Source organism: Rutidosis leptorrhynchoides, chromosome 3 (assembly GCF_046630445.1).
Source record: "Rutidosis leptorrhynchoides isolate AG116_Rl617_1_P2 chromosome 3, CSIRO_AGI_Rlap_v1, whole genome shotgun sequence".
Lineage (NCBI taxonomy): Eukaryota > Viridiplantae > Streptophyta > Magnoliopsida > Asterales > Asteraceae > Rutidosis > Rutidosis leptorrhynchoides.
The window spans coordinates 198234872-198257759 of NC_092335.1; the positions used below are offsets into that span (position 1 = coordinate 198234872).

General features: G+C 37.4%; 1 protein-coding gene across 1 annotated transcript; it reads left to right on the forward strand.

The window, feature by feature from the left end:
• The first annotated feature begins 9014 nt into the window (after nucleotides 1-9014).
• Nucleotides 9015-14184, forward strand: LOC139897152 (uncharacterized). The gene is made up of 5 exons (XM_071879808.1): nucleotides 9015-9267; nucleotides 9856-11632; nucleotides 11726-11786; nucleotides 12377-12600; nucleotides 13874-14184. The coding sequence occupies exons 1-5, from the start codon at nucleotides 9150-9152 to the stop codon at nucleotides 13929-13931; spliced, it is 2238 nt and encodes a 745-aa protein (XP_071735909.1). The 5' UTR covers nucleotides 9015-9149; the 3' UTR covers nucleotides 13932-14184.
• Nucleotides 14185-22888: the final 8704 nt, after the last annotated feature.

Consider the following 22888-nt stretch of genomic DNA (forward strand, 5'->3'; position numbering starts at 1 on the left):
CGGCAGCAGCAGCAGGTGGGGTGGCTGACAAGTCTGAACTGCCCAAAATGATAGCAGGTGGAGTATCCGACATCTGAACAAGGAAAAATAAATTTTCCATGTCAGTAAGTCATAATGCAAGCACGTATTAGGCCAACAGTTTAAATCATGTATAATGGTAAATAGCATGGCAATAACAGTAAATCGTACAGAAGTAGCATGCAATCGAAAGCAAGTAATATCATACAGTAGTGAAATCATGTAATAGCATACGGCATATAGCAGTAAAAGTAAGCAGCAACATGCAGTAAGTTCAGCGGAAACAAGTAAACTAGCAAGTTGTAGATTAGTCCTATTAGTGAATCCTACTCGGTCGGTCTTAGACTCACTAATGCAACCTAATTCTCTACAACCAATGCTCTGATACCAAATGTGATGCCCCATACAAAACCATCGTGTATGAATCATCAACAACAGGATCATTACAAGGTTAAGTACTATATGCTGTAATAAAAGAAGTTGCATTCACGATAAAAATATGAAGTCATAACCGACGTCAATTGTTTTACACCAACAGTATGCTTCTACGAATAGCAAGCATGAATAAATGTATGAGACCCTTAGGTCATTACAAAACATAGTTTCAAATGTATTAAAGTTTGAATGCAAGATAAATAGTTCATGCGGTGATAACACTAGAGCAGCGGGTGTCTACGGCAAGACTAGTGCACAGCGGAAGCTAACCTCAAGCACCTGAGAAAAACATGCTTAAAAACGTCAACACAAAGGTTGGTGAGCTATAGTTTAAGTATAACAGTAAGTAAGGTAGGCCACGAGATTTCAGTGCTACAAAGAGCGTTTCAAAACAGTAAGATAAAGTATATGTTAACCGTGGGCACTTGGTAACTAACTTAACGTTTATACCCCCTGAAAGTACACTTGGCAAGTGCGTATGACTACAAAGTATTAAACACTCGTTAAATGCTAGCGCTACTTTCCCGAGTGGGGATGTCAAACCCTATGGATCCATATCTAAGATTCGCGTTCACTGGTTCAAAAACCAATGACTAAACGTTACCGAGCAAAAGGAAATGTTTCTGCTGTTGTATAACCCACACATATATAAGTTTAAGTACTCGTGCCTAGTATGTAAAACATAAAATCCACATGTATTCTTAGTTCCCAAAATAAGTTAAAGTAAAAAGGGAATGCTATAACTCACAATGATAAAGTAGCGGTAAAGTATGACTCGGAAAGTAAGCAAGTAATGAAGGTTGTCCAAACGGGTCCTCAACCTAAGTCAAATAGTAATAAGTTAGTAAATTGTCTGAATAGGTTTAAAAGTATGTAAATAAGGTCTTAAGGGTCATCATCATTCATCATCAAACAAAAGGTGTAAAGTAAGTTTCGTTCATGAAAAGAGTTTAAAACAAAGGCTGAGTTCGGTCAGTCACCACGGCCTCTATACCTACTAAAATAAGGTGAGACTAGTGGCCATGGCTCCGTATATGAGTCCTTTAGTTGTGGTAAAAATTACAGAAGCAAACTCGTCTTTGTTTGACCGTGGCGACGGTCTAAGTGCGAGTAGGTCAGAATTTTCAGCACAACGTTAAATGGACATAGTGACGATCGGAGGGCCATAAATCCTAAACCGTAACTCGGATTAAGACGAGTCCTATACGAAAAGTTATCTACTCGAACAGAGCTATCTGAAAATAATAATTACAGTAGCCCAGGTTATACGGGTCAGACACAGAAACAGTAGAACAGTAGGGTCAGTAGGTTCCGGTGGTTCTTGGTGCTCGATGCTTATCATGGTTCTCATCCTTGATACATATAGCTTCAAGTGTACAACTCGTTGATGTGTTTGCATCATCTTAACCAAGGTTTCACCATCATAACACTTGTGAAAGTCCAAGACATGTAGCACAACTCACTTAAGAGTTGTATGAAGTTTGATGTACCAAAGTTACATCAAGGTCTTAGATCTAACACTTACATGAACTTTAAAACTAATAATAAGTTACAAACTTGAAAGTAAACTTATGAAATCAAGATCTCGAGTTGTAGAACATAGTTCTTAGTTTGATCTTGAATATTCAAGACTCAAAAGTCTAGATCTAACATAAGTGTACCAAGTTATAATTTAAAGAAAGCTTACTTACATGTTCTTGAACTTTTAAAGTTAACTTTTAGTTCAAGATTAATGAGATCAAGGTTAACTAGTAACACTTGACCAATAACAACCAACAAACATGAAATTAAAGTGCAAGTAAATGAAGTAAATAAGCAAAGTAAACAAGTAACTAGTAACTAGTTCATGGGTTGTTCATACTTTAAAGATTCAAACCAAAGTTTGATCTTTAAGAAAGTAAACTTTAAAGTTTACTAACATGAATTACAAGTATGATTTACAACACATGAACCTTAAATCTTTTGAAACAATAAATGTAGAATCATAAACTAGTAAGTTTATGTTCTTGTGTTCTTGAAAATACAAGATATTATGAAGAATCAAACTAAAGAGTTGATTCTTGAAACTAGTAAGTAACAAACAACAACTAGTAACAAAGTAACAACAACTAACAAGTAAACAACAATCAAATGATGATGATATGTGATACATGCCACGGTTTTGTGACAAGAAAAAGAAAGAACACAAAGCTTGCTACTTACAAAATGTAGAGTGAAGATGAGAACAAACGTTGAAAGGAAAATGAGAAGTAATTTTTGTGTGTGAGAAATGAAGTGAATACTAGTAGATATGAGTCACACAAAAAAAAAATTGAACACCCTCTCACTACTTGGTAGCCCACGGCCAGCAGAAAAAAAAAGAGGGGAGGGAGAAGTTCAATGGTCACTTGCATGTAAAAGCTTAAAAGTGTGGTTAATAGATGGCCATGCATGGGGATTATGTGTAAACTAGATTCCAAGTGTAACAACTAACTAGTTAAACTCCAAGGTGATACTTACATGTAGTAGAAATGGACTAGTTAATCCAATAAGGTGTATGGTGGGCTTATAAGTCTATATTCATGAGTCCATTAACATTAAACAAGCTCAAGTTTCATGTAAGTAACAAATAAATCCAATTAAAGCCCAAGTAACTAACTAATCACCATAGTTAATTAAAATGATTAATAAAATTAATCATGAATGTAGATAGTACTCTAAAAATATTATTCGTGAAAGTTTCGTGTGTCACAAAGACGTTTCGGGCATTTAAAGTCAAGTACGAGCATTCATGGCAACATGTAAATGTAATAACATACATTCGTTTAATCACAAGTATTAACAATAATAATTATTAATAAATAAACGTTAGAAAATCTAGGGTCGTTACAGATAGAGTTTGAGTAGCAAGCCGCGCTACTGTCGTTTACTCTATTTTATTAGACTGTGGTTATATCCGATTGCCATGATTAGATATCTGATTGCCATGTTTAGATAATGGTTAACATGTTAGTGAATTATTACATGTTGATGATATTGTGTGATATTATGTGCAATGTGTTTGATGCCAGCCGGGCCTGGGGAGGCTGGGGATTCATAACCAAGCCTAGGGAGGTTAGAGTCCGTATGAGGTCAACCGAGCCTGGGGAGGTTGGGTCCAAAGGCTTCTGATTGTGGAGTATAGTTTGAATGACACATCCCCTGCGTCTGAATGACTATACTGTGAATCGAGTAGCAAGGACTATCGGTAGACTCTAGCCCGATCAACTAGGAGTCGTGTTCTCGTACAAGCCGCCGATCCTCATATTGTTATTGTCTTTGTTTGTATGTTGTTAGGACGTTAGCATACTTTTATATGGTTGCTAGATTGATGCTTAGACTTGATTCGTTAGATAGATTCTATTCACTTAGCAGTTGTGCTAATCCCCCACATTTCCACCCTTTGCAGGTTAAGTTCTGTTGTATGTTAGATATCATGGTGAATGTAACATCCCGCCTTTTTCCGTTAAATTTATTTTTAACACCGTCTTTTTTTAAATAATACCTTTCGTTATTTAAATTTGTAGTTTCCGTTGACTAACGTTCATAATAATTCCGTCATTTAATTATAACATCACTCGTTTACTCGAGCGTTTTTAAAATATTCGTTTGGTTAATTCCCGCACCCGCTTTGAAACTTGAGGGACTAATCTTGGCACTTGGCCAAATTTTGGTAACTAGTCACCACCACCTTCCACCATCTCATCCATTCATTTCTCACTTCATCTTCTCCCTCTTTTTCTCTCTTCCATTTTAGAACTCAAACACCCATCTTTATAAAATCATCATCTAAATCCGGATCAAGAAGGAAACATCAAAACAAATTACATTTTCGTGATCCTCTCTTCATCCTCTACATTTTGGTACCAATTTCATCAAGTTTGGGTAACATTTCTAAAACTCTAGATTTTCTCTAAATTCGTGTTTTTATACTTGAAATGGTGTTAGTTAGTGTCTATGGCTCGTGTGTAACATGAATATATATTTTGTTTGCTCGATTTGTTGTTTTGAGTAACTAGTTTGAACATTTGAAATGGGTTTGCTTAATCTTGCATTTTGGAAGATTAAATGTTGTTTGATTGTTAAAGTTCATGTTTTAATTGTGTTACTAGTATCACTAGCTTCGTTTTGATGCGTAGGTTGATTAAGAAAACTTCAAACACATGATTATTGATTTTTGTGAATTTTGGTTAGGGTTTGATAGACTTTGAAATGAACTTTTGATGCGTTGAATGCTTGTTAATGTTGTTAGTAAGTGTTTAGATGCAATGTATGCTTAATTACCTTCGAAACGGCATATCGTATGTGTAAATTGGATTCCCGAATCATAAAATACGTTTTACGAACTTGAAACTTTGAAAATAAACCTTTCTTGATCAATTGACGAGTTTTCGGTTATTGTAATTGATGTTTTTGCTTGTGAAAGGTAGTTAATTGTATTCCTTGTCAAAAGAGCTTTCCAATGATATAAGATGCGTATTCTAAGTGTTTACGGTTTGCGTTTTGTGCTAAATTGAATTTTGGATCAAGACTTGAACTTTTGAAACTGACCAGGTACCAGGCCACGCCTAATGTCGCGGCGCGACACCTCTGGCTGCGGCGCGGCAATAGCCGTGTTTGGGTTCTGACCTACTTTGTCAAATTTCAAAAAATGTTTGCTATGCTACGCACCTCTGATTCACATGTAACTTATTCTAACATGCTTATATATGAATAAAAACCTCAGAAAAATAGTTCGGGACCCGACCCGATGCCGTTGACTTTTTTGTTGACTTTGACCAAGTTTGACTTTTAGTCAAAGTTAACAAAACACTTATACAATCGTTCTAATCTTATTTTATACTTGATTCTTGCATGAAACTTGACAACGTGATTCACATGCTATATAATCGAGTCGTAATGAGCCATAGGACTAATTGAACACATTTCGCCCGACCTTGTGTCGTAACCGGTTAATTGATACAACTTACTTGTTTAGGTCAAGGCTAAGCAACATTTATGCACACGTTTACTTTGTGAAGTACATTTATACTCGTGCACTCGAGGTGAGATCATAGTCCCATCTTTCAACAACTTTTATGCTTTAAACTATGGGATGAGAAACATATACGTATCATACTTTTACACTTGAACACAAGTACGAAAACGAACATTCCACGTACGGGTTTGAACAAAAAGCCTCAATTCAATTATCATTAGTTACACTTGCAGGGTGTAAACGTGAACTTATATTATGTGATCACATGGGCTTGACGAGCCTCATTCGGACGGTTCGCTACCGTTAGCGGATGAAATATATTTTCGGGTCTAGTGTATGTTCTAACACTACGCAAAGGGTGAAAAACAGTTAAGTTTGATAATTGGGTGCCCGGGATACAAACAACAACTTTGGAATGCAAATGATTTTGATAATCATCTTATATTAAATCTTGTGGTTCAAATACAACGTTTACTAAAACACCTATGATTTCACCAACGTTTTTCGTTGACAGTTTTCTATATGTTTCTCAGGTTCATACTTGGCTATTTGTTACATGCTTCCGCGTACACTCATACTTGCTTGGAGTCAAGCATACATGCATACACTTTGATTTCGTGCTTGGAGTCAAGCATACATACATACATACGCTAGTGATAGCACCTTTGGATTCAAACTTTTGTTTACAGACTTACGCTATTTATAGCAACCGTGATTTTCAACTTACTTTATGTCGCAAGTTTATTTCATTTATACATTACTTTTGTAAACTTAAACTTGTAGTCAATCCGTTTGGTAAACTGAACTTTGCAAGTCTTGTACTTTTCAAATGAATGCGACGTAATTTTGGTCAAACGAGTCTCATATAGGGACTACGACCACGTAACGGGACAAAAGTTAGCGGCGCCGTCAATGACGATTTTGTCGGGTCGCTACAGTGAAGATGGGATGCTGGAAGATATGTTTGACAAGTCGAAACTCTGATGTCGCGTCTTTTATTACCAGTGCCGTTGTTTTAACGTAACACCCAGTTTTTAATATATGTAATGGACTATAAATATATGATATGATGTAAATAAAATATAGTACAAGTGTCTTTTAAATATATGTATCAGATTATATAAATAGGTTTCCACTGTGACTTAAAAAAAATCAGGGGTGTTATAAGCGATCGTACGGTATGCCTAGATTAGCTTGCCTTTTTGCTTGGATGTTCCGGTATGTGCTTTTTGATTATATTTGTGTGGCGTGTCCATTTTATGCATATATATGGATTCGCGTGATGGCGGCTCGGGTAAGCGTGGAGATTAGAGATCTTGGCTAGGTTGCTTTAGAAGATCTTGCTTTTGGACTCGATTTAGGATTGGGTAGCGTAGTCCCAATCACCATGCTCGATTTTGTGTAAATGTAACTAGTCGGGTCATGAGTAATAACCGGGTTATGATTTAACTAACGTATTATTGTATTAAGGAGTTTAAATTATTATTGTATGTTTTTAAGTTCGTTGAACTTACTTTGATAACATATATGTTTTGGAAATTGTGAAATGGGACCTAAAATATTATTTGATGTATATTAAAAAGGAAAAAATTTTATGGGCCGAAAAATGACGGGTTGGGTCGTTACAGTTTTAGAGGTTAAATCTTATGAAATATACTCCAAATCCTTTATCAAATGCTCGAAAATCATCAAATCAATCTGAATCATAATATAGATCTCGAATTTGATGATAAACAATTATGTTGACTTTTTATTACGAACTTTGACCACGAAATTCATGCTCAATTCTTCATGTTTGGATTTGAAAATTTTCAAGTAGCTTCACGAGATGAAATGCAACGCTTCTACAATTTTACTTTTCCTCAATCATTATGAAATGATCTAAAGGCTAAAACAGTTTCGAACATCGAAGAACACGAGATCGATCATGCATATGTTGTTAATTCGAGCTAAGCAATCACGAAGCTTATGATTCATATATAGAACATATTTTTGAGCAATCACATGAGAAGAATTCACAATTTGAAGGTGATGAAAAACATGAACGACTGTTGAATATATTGAATTGTGTAAATCTGAGATAATTTGATCTAAGAGCTGAGATTTATCTCTTAGATCTCAACTTAAATAAAGGATGTAAATGAATAGTCCTCTATAAATTATATTTTGTTTATTTAGTTATATTATTATTTTGTAACTATGATGTGGTCCAGCGGTTGGTGGTCTGCCTCCTTTAGGGGGGGTCAGGAGTTCGACCCCCGTTGGCTACATATTAAAAACACAATTTCATCCCTACCATGAAGTATCCACCCATGACACCTTTCCCATATCGTTTGAGGGGTAAAAGGGGAGGGGGTTTTTACTTGGCCATGCCCTTTGATCGGTTTCAAGGTTTCCTCCCGCCCCCATCGGCATAGTCGAAACGGGAGATGATCGCAACGGGTGGTTTAGTCCCCCTCGGGTGATCGCTGTTAAAAAAAAACAAAAAACAAAATAGATTAATAAAACACACTTAACATGAAATTATACGCTTACATTAATTTAAAAGCCCTAAACACTACGATTATTATTTTAAAACGTCCTAAACATTACAATTACATAAATGAATAGAAATACGATTACACAATGAAAACTACGAAATACGATTAATCGTTGTGGTATTCTTCATCACTGGTTGTGGGAAGGTCGTCATATATATACTTTTAGTGTACAACTTAATTCGTTCAAAGCGTAACACAACTTTCCTGACTATTTCATACCATTTTTTCGTTTTTAAGAAATCAGAGTTCTTCTCAGTCTTCATCATAATATGCAAACTCCGATGCAAAGAGATCAAGTCTCGTCATAACATATTGAACAAAGTCCCTAATCATAGCTGGTAACGTCAACATCTTCTAACGCTTTTTTCCCACTGCCGCGGTACTCTATCATGTCTTCGTTAGAAAATCCACCATAACGAACATTAAATGCAACGAAACACGGAGTAATGATGAAGTTGGAGAAAAGTGAGAGAAGAAAGAATGAAAATGGGAGAAAAATAGAATGTATGTGGCTGTGTCTTTTTCATTTTTTATCTGCAATATATATGTATATATGTATGTGTATATGTAAATTGCAGATCAATGTAAAATGTATATATATGTATTTGAAATGCAACGGTCAAATACATGGTCCAATACATCATCGCCACGTACATCAACACATTTCTTCATGCCATCCTTCACCACACCACCGTTAAAAATTCATCTGCACGCCACACTAGTGGCGTGTCATCAACGTGCTCAGTAAAAAATATTTACATCACGCCGCGTTATAGAAGTTGTAATAACATAGAGCTAGATAATAACATCAAATGGTTTGTTACAAAACATTTGCAAAGCCCGATGGATTGCAGTAAAAAGTACAAGTCTTTACTACTTTAAGACTGACTTTGTGAGCTGTCTTTTGATTTTTAACTTTTCTCATTTTCCCTTTTCTCTTCGGAATTATACGATTTCTTCACAAAACTCCTCAATTTCTCTTTTTGTCCATGTAAGATTTTATGGTTTTCAACTCATTTCACCCATTATTCCCAAATCAGAATCTTTTCACTTGTCTCTGTAATACCCACAAAATCTATCTCTATATTTTCTTGCATATTCAACTGGGTCAATAATTTCTACAAATATAGATACTTAATAATTTTCAATTTGAGCTACAAATGTCTGAAAGTCCAGCTAAAGTTAGGTTAGTTCGGTGCCCAAAATGTGAAAACTTGCTCCCTGAGGTTACTGAGTATGCACTTTATCAGTGTGGCGGTTGTGGTGCTGTTCTTCGTGGTAAAGTTTCTACCTTTTTTATTTTCTGTTTGATTTTCTTCAAGAAACTTAGATGGGTGTTGATGAATGTATGATTTGTTGTGTTTTTTATGTTTATATTTTATGAATCTGTGATGAAATGATTTGGGTATGGCTGATCTTGTGATAAAAATGTGATCTTTTTTGAAAGTATTTTAAGGGGTTTTATAAAAAATGTATTTTTGTTTGTTTGTTGTGTATGCTAGTGATTTGGGGTTAAATTAATGTCATTTTGTGGTGAATTTGAGATGGGTTCGTTAGAATTTTACATTGAATTGCCTGGTAATAACCTTTCACAGTTGACTTGGTTCTATTTTATTTTTTGTTTTCTGTACTAGTCAAAATCAAGGTTGTGTGTGGTTATGAATAGACTTTAGTTGGTGTTGGTGACTTTATTATTTTATATCAATTTATTCAAATGTCTATTTTGATGACTTTGATTCCTTTGATATAATATTTGCTTGTTATTAGGTCAAAATTCTGTGTCATAATCTTTCTGTTCAGAGGTTGAAATGTTCTTCATATTTTGTACTTCTTTTAAAATCTTCACATTTGTTAATTGATTTACAGCTGGGATTAAACATATTGAATCTCGTCCGTCTTCGGAGAAATCAGGCGATGAAATTGATACGATTTCACACAAAGAATCAGTGAATCCTGAATTTTCAAATAAAAGTGTTCAGAAAATGAGTTTGAGTTCTGAAAATGGAGTAAAATCTAATGAAAATTCTGGTCGGAGATACGAAAGAGACGAAGGTAAAAGCGTAGACTTTGAAGAACCAAAACCCGTCGTTGCAAATAACAGAATAGGTTCACGAAGATCTGTTCGAAGCTCGAATTGGAGATATCAAGAAACCGATCTTCAAGAGGGTTCATCAAATTACCATTTTGCCCCTCGCCATGAATACGCTGAGCTAGTTCAAAACACAAATGGTGTAGAGGTTGATGATGATGATGATCAGGATGAACTCTTACGAAAATTAGATGAACTCAAAGACCAAATCGTTCGATCTCGTGATAAATCTAAGGAAAAAGTTCCAATGCATCATCATCATACTCCATCTTACATTGAGGCCCCTCCTTATGCTAATATGCATCATAAGAGCCATTCTTTATTGCCTACTTCGAATCAAGTTCAAGTTTTTTCCGACCCGTTTAGGTCACAAAACCATAGAAGAAATCCGATTACCCCTTTTGACCCAAACCCATATCATCCCTACTATTCGGGCGGGCAATACGTTAGCAACGAAATGATGGATCATCGACTGTTTCACCACCCATCGTGTTCTTGTATGGTTTGCTACAATAAACACCAACAAGTTCCACCACCACCACCATCGCTGCCGCCATCACTGCCGCCTGTTATGCAAACCGATCCCGTTTTTTACCGCCATGATTACGATCGAAGGTTCTCAAATCTTTCTATGAACTCTCATCATAGTGGTGAATCTCACACCCGATGGTCAAACGATCTTCGTCGGCCACCAAGGGGAATCTTAGCCGCCGCCAGTGGAAGGCGGTGCCGTTCTGTGGCTGGCGGTTCTCCGTTTGTGGCGTGTTGTAAATGTTACGAATTGCTTCAACTACCAAAAAAGAACACGAAAAAAATGAGATGTGCAGCGTGCTCTGCAGTGATGTTGCTTTCGATTGTCAACAAACGACTCGTTCTTTCTGTTTATACAGAAACAAATAGAGATATTGAAAAGTCAAAAGATGTTCGTAAGAACTCAAAATGGGGTGGCACCGAGTTTTCCTCCGAGGATTATGATGATTCTGGCAATTTTGACTTTGAGTCAATGGATAAACTGCAAATAGGAGGCCCGGGTTTGACTTCCGAAAAGTCAGCGCTTTCTTTCAGATCAGAAGAAGGTGTAAAAGTTAATATTATCGAAGACGTAAATTCTAGAGATGTAGCGTTGAGTACTAACGAACCAACTCCACCACCTTCGGGTTCACCTCTTCAAGATCATTTTGACTATTCAACAAAATATAATCGAGCAGGAAAAGGAAATGTAAGCATGAGGTCAGATATGGAAATCGTGGCTAACGTGGGGTCTGCTGAAAGTGCGATGAAACATGCTGATGTGGCGAGTGAGATTGAGATTTTGTCAAATGAATATGGTGTCAACACGGGATCTTCTCAAGAAACCGGGGATGCAGTTAGGGAGACAGATCAACAAAAAGGATTTGTAGGTAAGATCAAGAAAAGCTTCAGGGAGTTTTCGAGGTCAAGTCAACATGTTGACCAGGGTACAGTCAATGTGACTGTCAACGGGCATCCTATACCTGATCGGTTGGTCAAGAAGGCTGAAAATCTTGCTGGGACGATAGAGCCCGGTGATTACTGGTTAGAACCTGTAAATTGTAGCTAAGTATGTATAACTAAGTATGCGTGTCTCCTGATCTTTTTTTTCTTCTTCTTCGTTTTCTTCCGATTTAGGTACGATTTGAGAGCTGGATTCTGGGGTATAATGGGTGGCCCTTGTCGTGGCATAATTCCGGTAAATTTCTTGATCATTGATACGTTGTTTTGAAATCCCATTTGAACTGTAACCCGACTATAATATAATATCCAAGTTTATAATAGTTGTAAATTCATAATCTTTTCAGTATATTCCTCCTCTAAAAAAGCTCTCATCCAACCATTTACTCTAAAAACTCAACTCTATACTTTCTTATCCTACTTAATTCATCTTTAGACAATATTTTAGGAGTTTTTTAAGTTTAAATTTGTTTGGTTATGAAACTTTATCTGTTTGTATCCTTATAGGAGTACAATATTGCAGTATATTTATCTTTTCATATATTACTTTATATACCTTTTTTTGCTTTATTCTTCCACTAATAATAGTTATTAAGCAAAAAACCTTATTATTAAGAATATAACAATATCAAAGTTTGTATAGTATTGATTGTAACACCAAAAGTATTGATTAAGATTTTCAAAGTATGAATGTGGGCAAATTTCTGAATAAGTCACGAAAGTATTGATTAAGATTTTCAAAATTCAGAGACCATGTAAAAAAGTGTTCTAAATTTTAAGCTTATTGTATGATCTCTCAAATTATGTTAAACGTACCTGGTTTTGTAGCCGTTCATCGAGGAATTCCATTATCCGATGCCCGAAAAATGTGCTGATGGAAACACGAATGTGTTTGTGAATGGGAGAGAACTTCATCAAAAGGATTTGGATTTACTTGCAAGTAGAGGCCTCCCGACAGATAGAGATAGATCGTATGTCATTGAGATCTCGGGGAGAGTGCTTGATGAGGACTCGGGTCAAGAGCTTGAAGGCCTCGGTAAACTTGCCCCAACGTAAGTCCCCACACTATTACTTATGTTGTGTGCATCATATTTCCATTTCAGCATCATCATTACTAGGCTAATGTTACTGCATTTGTAAATCATTATGTTATGCTACTTTGGGGTAAATTATTGGAATATAGTTTAATATATTCGTTATGAAACAACATAGGTTGGGCTTAACTTGATGTTGCCATTTTGACCCATTTACACCCACTGTTGACAAAGTCGGCTGACACGTCAGTTTTTGGGCACTAGCCCGTCCCGAGTTAGCCCAAAAACGGCTAAAAAGTTGATCAACGCTAACAAGTCGGTCTAAGTTGGGCGTAATATTTTTTTATATTAAATTAGATTTTGTGCCATAGATGTTTGATATATTTAAAATATAAAAAAATTATATTTATGTTTGATGTATTTATGTGTAATATATATATATATATATATATATATATATATATATATATATATATATATATATATGTTTTATTTATTTATTTATTTATTTTGAAAAACTATATGTTTTATTTATTTATTACTAAAAGTCAACGTTGGTCAACTCCCAACTCGTACCTGCCTCATCCCCGACTCGTCCCTCTAAGGTCCCAACCGACTCGTGACTTTTACAACCTTGTTTACATTGAATGAGTCGGTGCGTGTTTATCTCAAAAGGCGTGGTTGAAAAGGAAACATCTTATATAAGTGATTCCAAAGCGTATTTTAATCAGGGGCGATCTTAAGTGGGGGGACAAGGGGGGCGGGCGATTTTGAAATTTTAGTGGAAAAATTTTGGATTTTTCGACTTTGCCCCGGGTGGATTTTTTTTTTTTTGGCCCCAAAACCTATGTATTTTGCCCCAAAACCTTCAAATTTTGCTCAAAAATCTACAAATTTTGCTCCAAAACCTTCAAATTTTGCCCACAAACATTCAAAATTTGCCTAAAAACCTCCATTTTTTGCCCCAATACCTCCATGTTTTGCCCAAAAAAGTTTCTACGGTTTTAAAAAAAAATTCGACCCCAGTGAAAAAAAAAGTCCTGGTTCTGCCACTGATTTTAATTGTATATAACATAAAGAAATTCAAAAAGTTCTGCGACTTTTGAAACTATAAATTTGAAAAATCAGGACCTTAAATGCTGCAGCCCCTGCAAAAAATGTTTTTACCCACTTTGACCCATTACCAAGCTGCCCATTTTGCCACTTCTGTGCGCAACAAAACTAAATCAGTCTACTGCTTGAACTACTGTTGGTGCTAATCAATTTGTTGTTGGTGTTATGGTATTGACAGAGTTGAGCGTAAGAAGCATGGGTTCGGGATGAAGCCTCCGAGAACAGCTGCTGTATAATTGATCGACAGTCAAATGCTATTGTTAGACATCTGGTAAATTGTTTGTGATGCTGAATAGCTTAGCGTTTTCTGTATGTGATTTTAGCGTTTTGTGTATGTTATTTTAACGTCGTGCAAGTGGTTTGTTAGTTTTTCTTTGTTTGGAAGATTTGTTATTATCGGTTTTGAATTCGATTTTGAATGTGTATTTGATAAGTGGTGTTATGTGTATTTACTATGTATAGAAGCAAACATGTTTTTGTAACAATGATTTTGATGATATATTATTTCATAATTAAAGTAGGAGATGGCTAGTGAGCTGGCAAGAATGAACCTCAAGTTACTATTTGATGATGGTAATTTTTCAGCTAGTATATACTTATTTATATTTAATCTTAATTACATTGCATAAACTAAATTTGATACTACTACTTTTCAAATAAACTGATTTTTAATTGAGTACTACTGTATTCTGTTAGAGTGATGATTCTCACACACTGTTTTTTGATCCCCACACACCAATTTACTTGAACTCCTCCCTAATAATAGGGTAAAAGGGTGTGTGAGGATCAAAAAACAGTGTGTGAGAATCATCCCCTGTTATGTTGGTGATAAATTCATTAAAAATATGCATTAACAAACTAAACATGCATTATAAGAGTATATAATTTTGTTATGACAACCCTTTACTGCCATTTTGATGGTATATGGATAAATTTTGGTAGTGTATGGATCGCTAATAAAAAGGAATATAGGTATACAGAAAGTTTAGACACATTGTGTTCATCGGTGCCAGCTTCCACATCGTAGGGAGTGAAAATCGAGCGTTAAAGAAGAAACCAAAACGAATAGCGAAATTCACTTCCGGTACTATATTCATTTCAAGTAGTCATGCATAGTATAAACTAGGGGTCAGTTAGTTCCATTTTACTGGGTAAAAAGCAAACCGAAGGAAAAAAATACAAATAAGAAAATTACTAAATTACCCTAACGTATAAACCTATAAAGGTTACAAATGATGCATATCCTACCAATCTGTTTGAACAGATCATGCAACCTACTTGAACAAACTTGAACAACCGACATTAACAACCATTCAATACAACCATCCGTTATACGTACAAGATCGACATACATGAACAAGGTGAAAACAATACATATGCTATATTGGAAACAAACCACAGTGGCACCCAAACCCCGCGTCATCACACAATCCGGCCCTAGCGAAAGACCAGAAGAAAATAAAGTCGTGAAACTAATTGATCCGGTGGATCCTAACTATCTCCGAGAATCAAGGAAGGTGGACTACGTTTTTTTGCTCATCAATAAAATCAGGAAGACTTGGTAATTCAGTCAGCCCATGATCCGAGATATTTGCAACGTTCGGAATTGTGGAGAATCACTTCATTTACTTTTAGTATAAATAATTGTAGATGGTAGTGTAAAAGATATAGGCCTCTATATTATATTCCTTTATCAGTGTAATATAGAGAGAGAAATAAAAACATCAATTACCCTTAATATTTCTGTCAATATCCATTCTTTCTTTACAGTACGTACACTATTGATTTCCATACAACTTTATTAATATCCTTGCAAATTACGTTGAGTTCTTAATTTGTAACGGATCAAGTGGTATCAGAGCATCGTTCCTAACCTGTGTATGGTGAAAACAAAGGCTGGTTATCAATTGACTGGCGAACCGTTGGTGTCATTACATCAGCACCGAAGAACAACAAAAACACAAGCTACAACATCTACTATGGCGGCTGAAGGAAATCCCAATCCGAACGAGTTATCAGCGAAGGTGGATCAGCTAACCACCCAACTCGCATCTGTGTTGGAATGGATCCAAACACAAACGAAACCCAAGGCTCGGGAAACACCTCAAAAGAAAACGAAGGAGGACGAGTCTGAATGGAGAAGCGAGTCTGAAGAGGAACACGAAAGTGATTCTGGTTGTTCGAGAAAGAAGGAATTTAGCAGGCCTTTTAAAGTTGAAGCTAAAATCGATATTCCCACTTACGATGGAACTATTGATGCCGAGAAACTCGATTCTTGGATCGATCAATTGGAGACCTACTTTACACTATACGGTTTCAAAAGTGTAGAGAAAGTCTCATTTGCCCGATTAAAATTAACCAGCCATGCCTTGGCGTGGTGGAACTCGTACCTCCGAACTCAATCAGATGAAGAGGTTAGATGGTCGGAATTCACTCGGTTGTTGCGTCAAGAATTCTACCCTATGGGTTATTCGCAAGATCGGTGGACACGTTGGCATAATTTGCGGCAACAACACGGGCAGCAGGTTCAAGAATATACAACCGAATTTCGGCGGCTAGCAGTGATGTTAGGAGTTCCATTAGATGGTGAAGAAACGTTTACAAAATATGTGGCTGGGTTAGCTCGACCAATCCGATCAGAGTTACGTCTACATGCAGTTATAGACATCTCGAGTGCTAGCCGCATAGCAATGGCCATTGAGCAAAAGAATAGAATGGGAGTGTCTCGTAATGATGATCGCCATAAAGGAGGGTCGAGTAACAATTCAAGCCGGAATGATAAGAAGGATCAACAAAAGCAGAAAACTAATCTTCAACAAAAAACTAATAAGTATTGTGAACATTGCAAGATGGATGGGCATGTGCTAGAGAAGTGTTGGAAGGCCAACCCATCTTTGTTTCCAAAAAAATGGGTCAAAGACAAGGGTAAACGGACAACGGCTACAGCTACGGTTAGTGATACAGTGGAGCTTGGGGCTGTCAATGAAGTCGACAAAAGTCTATCACTTATGGCAGGAGCACAAGAACACACTATAGACACAAAAGGAGCTGTAGATGAGAAAGAAGAATTGTTCACCTTGAAGATACAAGTGAAACAAGAACTGATCGAAGCCATAGTTGATACGGGAAGCCAAAAGAATTTAATATCTGCTAGTCTTGTTCAACGTTTGGGCCTGGATACAACCACTCACCCACGACCGTATGCATTGGGGTGGATACAAAAAGGGACTGACACACAGGTAACTCGCCAATGTAAATTTCGTTTTGCAATTACTAAACTTTATGTTGATGAAGTCACCTGTGATGTTGTTCCCCTGGATATATGTCAAGTCATTTTGGGCAGCCCATATTTATGGGAAAGGAATGCGATATATCATCGCCGTGAACAGAAATATCAGTTTGAGAAAGATGGGAGAAAGTTCACTGTCAAAAATAACAAAACAACACCTGGGATTGAGCTAGTGACTACTGGACAGATTAGTAGGGTTATTCATGCTGCTAAAGGCTTTGTCCTCCTCCTACTCAGGCCAGTAAAACATGAATTTAATTTTTATACATTAACTCATGTGTGTGGTAGTATGAATGACAGGATCAGTAAGCTCATTGGGAGCTATTCATCACTCTTTAATGATGTAGTCAATCTACCCCCAAGCCGAGCAGTGAAACATGAAATTCAATTAATCAGTGACTCCAATCTTCCCAACATTGGGATGTACCGAAATTCATCAATGGAGAATGATGAAATTAAAAGACAAGTGAGCGAGTTGCTGAACTTGGGAGTGATCAAGGCCAGTAGTTCACCATGTGGGTCGCCGGTTATTTTGGTACCAAAGAAAGACGGAGGGTGGAGGATGTGCATTGATTACCGGGCCCTTAACAAGATCACTGTTAAGAACCGGTATCCCCTTCCACGCATTGACGATTTGTTGGATCAATTAAAACACGCCACCATCTTTACAAAGCTCGATTTAAAATCGGGCTATTATCAGGTTCAAGTACGAGATGAAGACACGTGGAAGACAGCCTTCAAGACTCGTCAAGGACTCTATGAGTGGCTCGTAATGCCTTTTGGGCTTTGTAATGCACCAGCTACATTCATGCGGCTCATGAATGATATACTACGTCCTTATCTTGATGAGTTTGTCGTTGTGTATTTAGACGACATACTTATTTATAGTAGGTCAGAAGATGAGCATTTGGTGCATTTGCAAAAAGTTTTTGAGCTACTACAACAACAACAGTTACATCTGAATAAAAAGAAGTGTGAGTTTGCCAAACTTAATCTAGTTTATCTTGGTTTTGTAGTTGGTGGTGGTAACTTGCAGGTTGATCCCGAGAAGATTAAGGTCATTCGTGAGTGGCCAAGGCCCCAGTCCGTGACTGAGGTGCGAAGCTTTATGGGGGCATGTCAATACTTACGCAAGTTTATTCGGCACTTTTCGGTCATTGCCGCACCCCTACATGCCATCACAAAACTTCACAGTAAATTTGAATGGTCAAGTAAACAAGAAGAGACCTTCCTACTGTTAAAAAAAAAGATCAGCGAGGCACCCGTTCTTGCGTTGCCAAACTTACAACGCACTTTTGAATTAGAGACGGATGCGTCCGGGTATGCAATGGGAGCGGTACTAATGCAAGACGGACGCCCCGTTGCCTACCACTCTGAAATGTTCCAGGGAGCACAAAAGAATTATCCGACGTACGATAAAGAGCTGCTGGCCCTACACCAAGCTGTTAAACATTGGCGGTGCTATTTGTTGGGTAAAGAAACGGTTGTACATACCGATCACCAACCGCTTCAATACCTACAAAGCCAAGCGAAGTTACAGCAAGCGAGGCACATGAAATGGATGACATACCTTCAACAATTTAATCTTGTTATCAAATATAAAAAGGGTGTTCAAAATAAGCTTGCCGATATGTTATCGAGACCTCCAGTGACTAATCTTTGTTTGTCAACTTTCATGCAAGTGCAACCCATGTTTCATGGAGAGTATGCCAACGAGTATAAAAAGGATCCAGACTTCAAAATTATATTAGAAGAGGTAGCACATGGAGGGGTTACTGAATATGCATGGAAAAATAATTTATTATACAAAGGTAGTACACTTTGTGTTCCTGTTACATGTGATCGAGTTCGGTGGTTGCGTGAAGCCCATACATCGAAAGTAGCAGGACATTTTGGTGTCACAAAAACATTGCAGCACTTGCAGCGCTATGTCTTTTGGCCCCGTATGCATTTAGACGTGGCGCGATTCATTCGGGGATGTGTATTGTGTAGCACATCGAAGCCGTCTAATCGGAAAGTGGGATTGTACACCCCTCTTCCGGTACCATCACGACCATGGGATAGTATATCCATGGATTTCGTTGGAGGCTTACCGCTGACCCGAAGGGGAAGTGATTATTTATTTGTCATTGTCGATCGATTCTCAAAAATGGTGATTTTGGTACCATGTAAGAAGACGATTAATGGCGAGGAGGCGGCAAGGTTATTCTTTGAGCATGTATGGAAGCTTTTCGGGCTGCCAACGTCTATCATTTCAGACCGGGATTCACGTTTTCTAAGCAAGTTTTGGTGTTCTCTATGGTCAAAAATGGACACAAAGTTAAAGCGAAGTACCGCCTTTCACCCCCAAACCGACGGTCAAACCGAAGTTGTTAATCGATCGGTAGTTCACTTGTTACGGGGATACAACGCGAAGCATCCAAAAACATGGGACGAAAGTATCCCTTTCATTCAATTTGCAATAAATCACACCGTGCATAGCTCTACGAACAAAGCACCATCAGAAGTATGCTTGGGTTTTTTACCTCATAGTCCCTTTGATATTGCATTTCATGTGGAGTCTACTGGTCAAAATGCAAAGGAAGTTCATGAAGCTGAGAAGGCCCAAAGGTTTCTGGATAACGTTCGTAAAGTACATCAAGAAGTTGAATCACAATTGGTTCGGTCCCAACAAAAATACAAAGCCAGGCATGACCGTCATCGCGTACAAGGAAATTTTCAAGTAGGTGATCTCGTGTGGTTGCATCTTGGAAAGGATCGGTTAAAGGGAGAAGGAAAAAAATTAAAACCTATTCGTTACGGGCCGTTTCGGATTCTAAAAAAAATAGGCGACAATGCATGTCAATTAGAGTTGCCAGCCTACATGGAATTGTATTCAGTGGTGAATGTGGATAAGCTTAAGCTATTCGAACCATCAATGCTCGACGATGACATAGGTGAGGCTTTACCAGCTATGGAAGATCTCATCACTGATCAAATTAAGGTTCTACCTGAAGATACCATTGTGGAAAGCAAGAGTAGTTCTACTCGTAGGGGTGAACGGAGATCATATCGAGTTGGTTTGAAGGGACAACTTCCTACTGCTGCAAAATGGTTTTCAGAGGAGATTGCTCGACAGCGGTTTCCTCACCTTAAATTTTAGGATCACCGGAGTTTGATCCTTGCCGGAGAAGGGGAGGAGTGATCCGGTGGATCCTAACTATCTCCGAGAATCAAGGAAGGTGGACTACGTTTTTTTGCTCATCAATAAAATCAGGAAGACTTGGTAATTCAGTCAGCCCATGATCCGAGATATTTGCAACGTTCGGAATTGTGGAGAATCACTTCATTTACTTTTAGTATAAATAATTGTAGATGGTAGTGTAAAAGATATAGGCCTCTATATTATATTCCTTTATCAGTGTAATATAGAGAGAGAAATAAAAACATCAATTACCCTTAATATTTCTGTCAATATCCATTCTTTCTTTACAGTACGTACACTATTGATTTCCATACAACTTTATTAATATCCTTGCAAATTACGTTGAGTTCTTAATTTGTAACGGATCACTAATGTAGGCGAGAAACTTGTTGCATGCCGGCAGTGGCGGTTCTACAATTATAACTCAATGGGTCCGGAATTTTTTTTAAATACTAAATATATTAGAATGCTATTTTAGTGATAGTTTACCTTCAAAAAAATAATAAATTCCACAAATATATGGGATCCGAGCAGTATAATTTAGTGGTGTCATTTACATTTAAAAGAAATACTAATAGATTTGAAAAATATATGAGGTCATACACTTAAATTTAGTGGTGTCGTATACAATTTACAGAGTATTTTCTCTCTCGTGACCCCACGTGTCTCTAATTAAATTCGCCACTGCATGACGGTGATTCAAGATCCCAACTGAAACATGGAACTCCATAACACAATGTCCGCTCTCCGAATGACTATACAATAAAGAAGGCAAACAACTAGTTTAATTTCAAAGACAATAAATTAGCCAACCTATCGAGGGAATAAAACATTTAATCTCAACGCATCTAAAACCAAATGGTGCTTCGATGAGATATGGGACAAACTTCGAGGAAAGAACAACTAAACACATGGAGGACCACCAAGGAAAGAGCAAAGTAGATAACACGGAGAATAATCCGTGAAAAAAGACATGGCCTAACCAACATTAAAAATATCGAACCATCATTCACCAAAAACTACCTTACTCCGTTGACCAAAATCAACTAAACCTCCAAATCAGCCACATGACTGTATCCAACACTTAAATTGCCAATTCAGCACCAGATTAACAGAAGGAAATAAACCCAAAACCTCAGCTAACACGAATCCTATGCTATAGGACATCACCAACAGACTAGGAAAAAAGACCAAAGAAACCGAGCATGAATCCTCCACACTACTGGCCGTCAACCTTGATATTGCGATGGACGGACATTGAAGCGGCCCATGACCAGAGGGAGCTTCCGGATTAAACAAGCAAAAAAAGAAATAAAAAAAAACAAAACAAAATAACCGTCCAAACAACATAGAACCAGATTGATCTCACAACAAGAAAACTAGCTCCAAACAATGAGGAAATGGGGAACCGAAAAGCAGAATATAGTGTGGGAGGAGAAGATGGACAAGCAGATGTGAATGAGGGATCGAGCTACAAAGATGAGAATAGCAAGATCGGTCGGAGGGAACAAACTCCGATGCTCAGACAACGTCGGTTGAGGAACGAAAGATAAATCCTCCAACGAATAACCAAGATGACGAAACCTTACAACCAGCGCTCACGCTATCTGAGCCTAGAATACAAGTAAAATCTCGTATTCCTCACCTGAACTCAAATGACATTTCCCAGAAAAAGGACCGCACATCGATCCGAACACCGGATGAAGGGTGAGAAGGAACAAACTGAAATAAAAAAGAAGCAAAACAAAATCTAGGTACTATATACATTCATCAACATATAAATAACTTCACTAATATTAGCACTGACAATTTATCTATTTTTTTTTTTTTTCTTCCTACTATATAACTAAAGTTCTTTCATCGAAAAATGAAAGAACCCGACAAGAATACAATCAATCCGAAAAACAAGAATCGAGACCATAAAATAAAACTTCAAATAACAACAAGCACCCGCTATCTACTATTGAGCCAAACCGGAAAGCAAACAATCTAAACAACCCACATACAACAAAGAACACAACGAACACACAAACCACTAATAACCACTTCTTAACTACGCGAACTACAACCAAAAGGAGATCGAATAACAGACATCCGAACTAAAGAATCAGTTGTGGATGATGTGCTACTATCGTTGATGAGCACTTTAGTCAACGTACCATCAACGGTTTCTCGGTGAAGCTGTTTCCGCAGGAAAAAATTAAAAGAATAGGAGATCACGTCGTTATCAAATATGTTCACCCGAAGAAGGAGGTAACCACCCCATCCTCGCTAAATCATCAAAAAAACCTTCTTCACCATTGGCCGCCTCAACCTCATCGTCTTGATCTCAATGAATGAAATCCCCGGCCCATCTTCCAAAACCTTCTTCTTAATCGTGATTCCCTTTTTCTTGTTCTTGGATCCGACCTCATGATCACCTAAACTAATCGAAGCTCCATCCACAGACACATGCACTTCATGTCGACCCGATTCAACATTGAAGAAGACGGAGAAATCTGAACCGAATCATGACCACAATCCCTCGACTTAGTTGTTATTGCTCTCTACTCCATTAATACCCATGTTGACTCGCTCCATATATCTGGCACCACAAGAGATACCTTATAAAATCTAAGGCCACACTCTTGCTTATCCGCCACTTCCGTCTCTAAAGTCGAAATCATCAACTGATACAAAATTTATACCCAATCCACACCTATTAACAACCAAACTCTCTT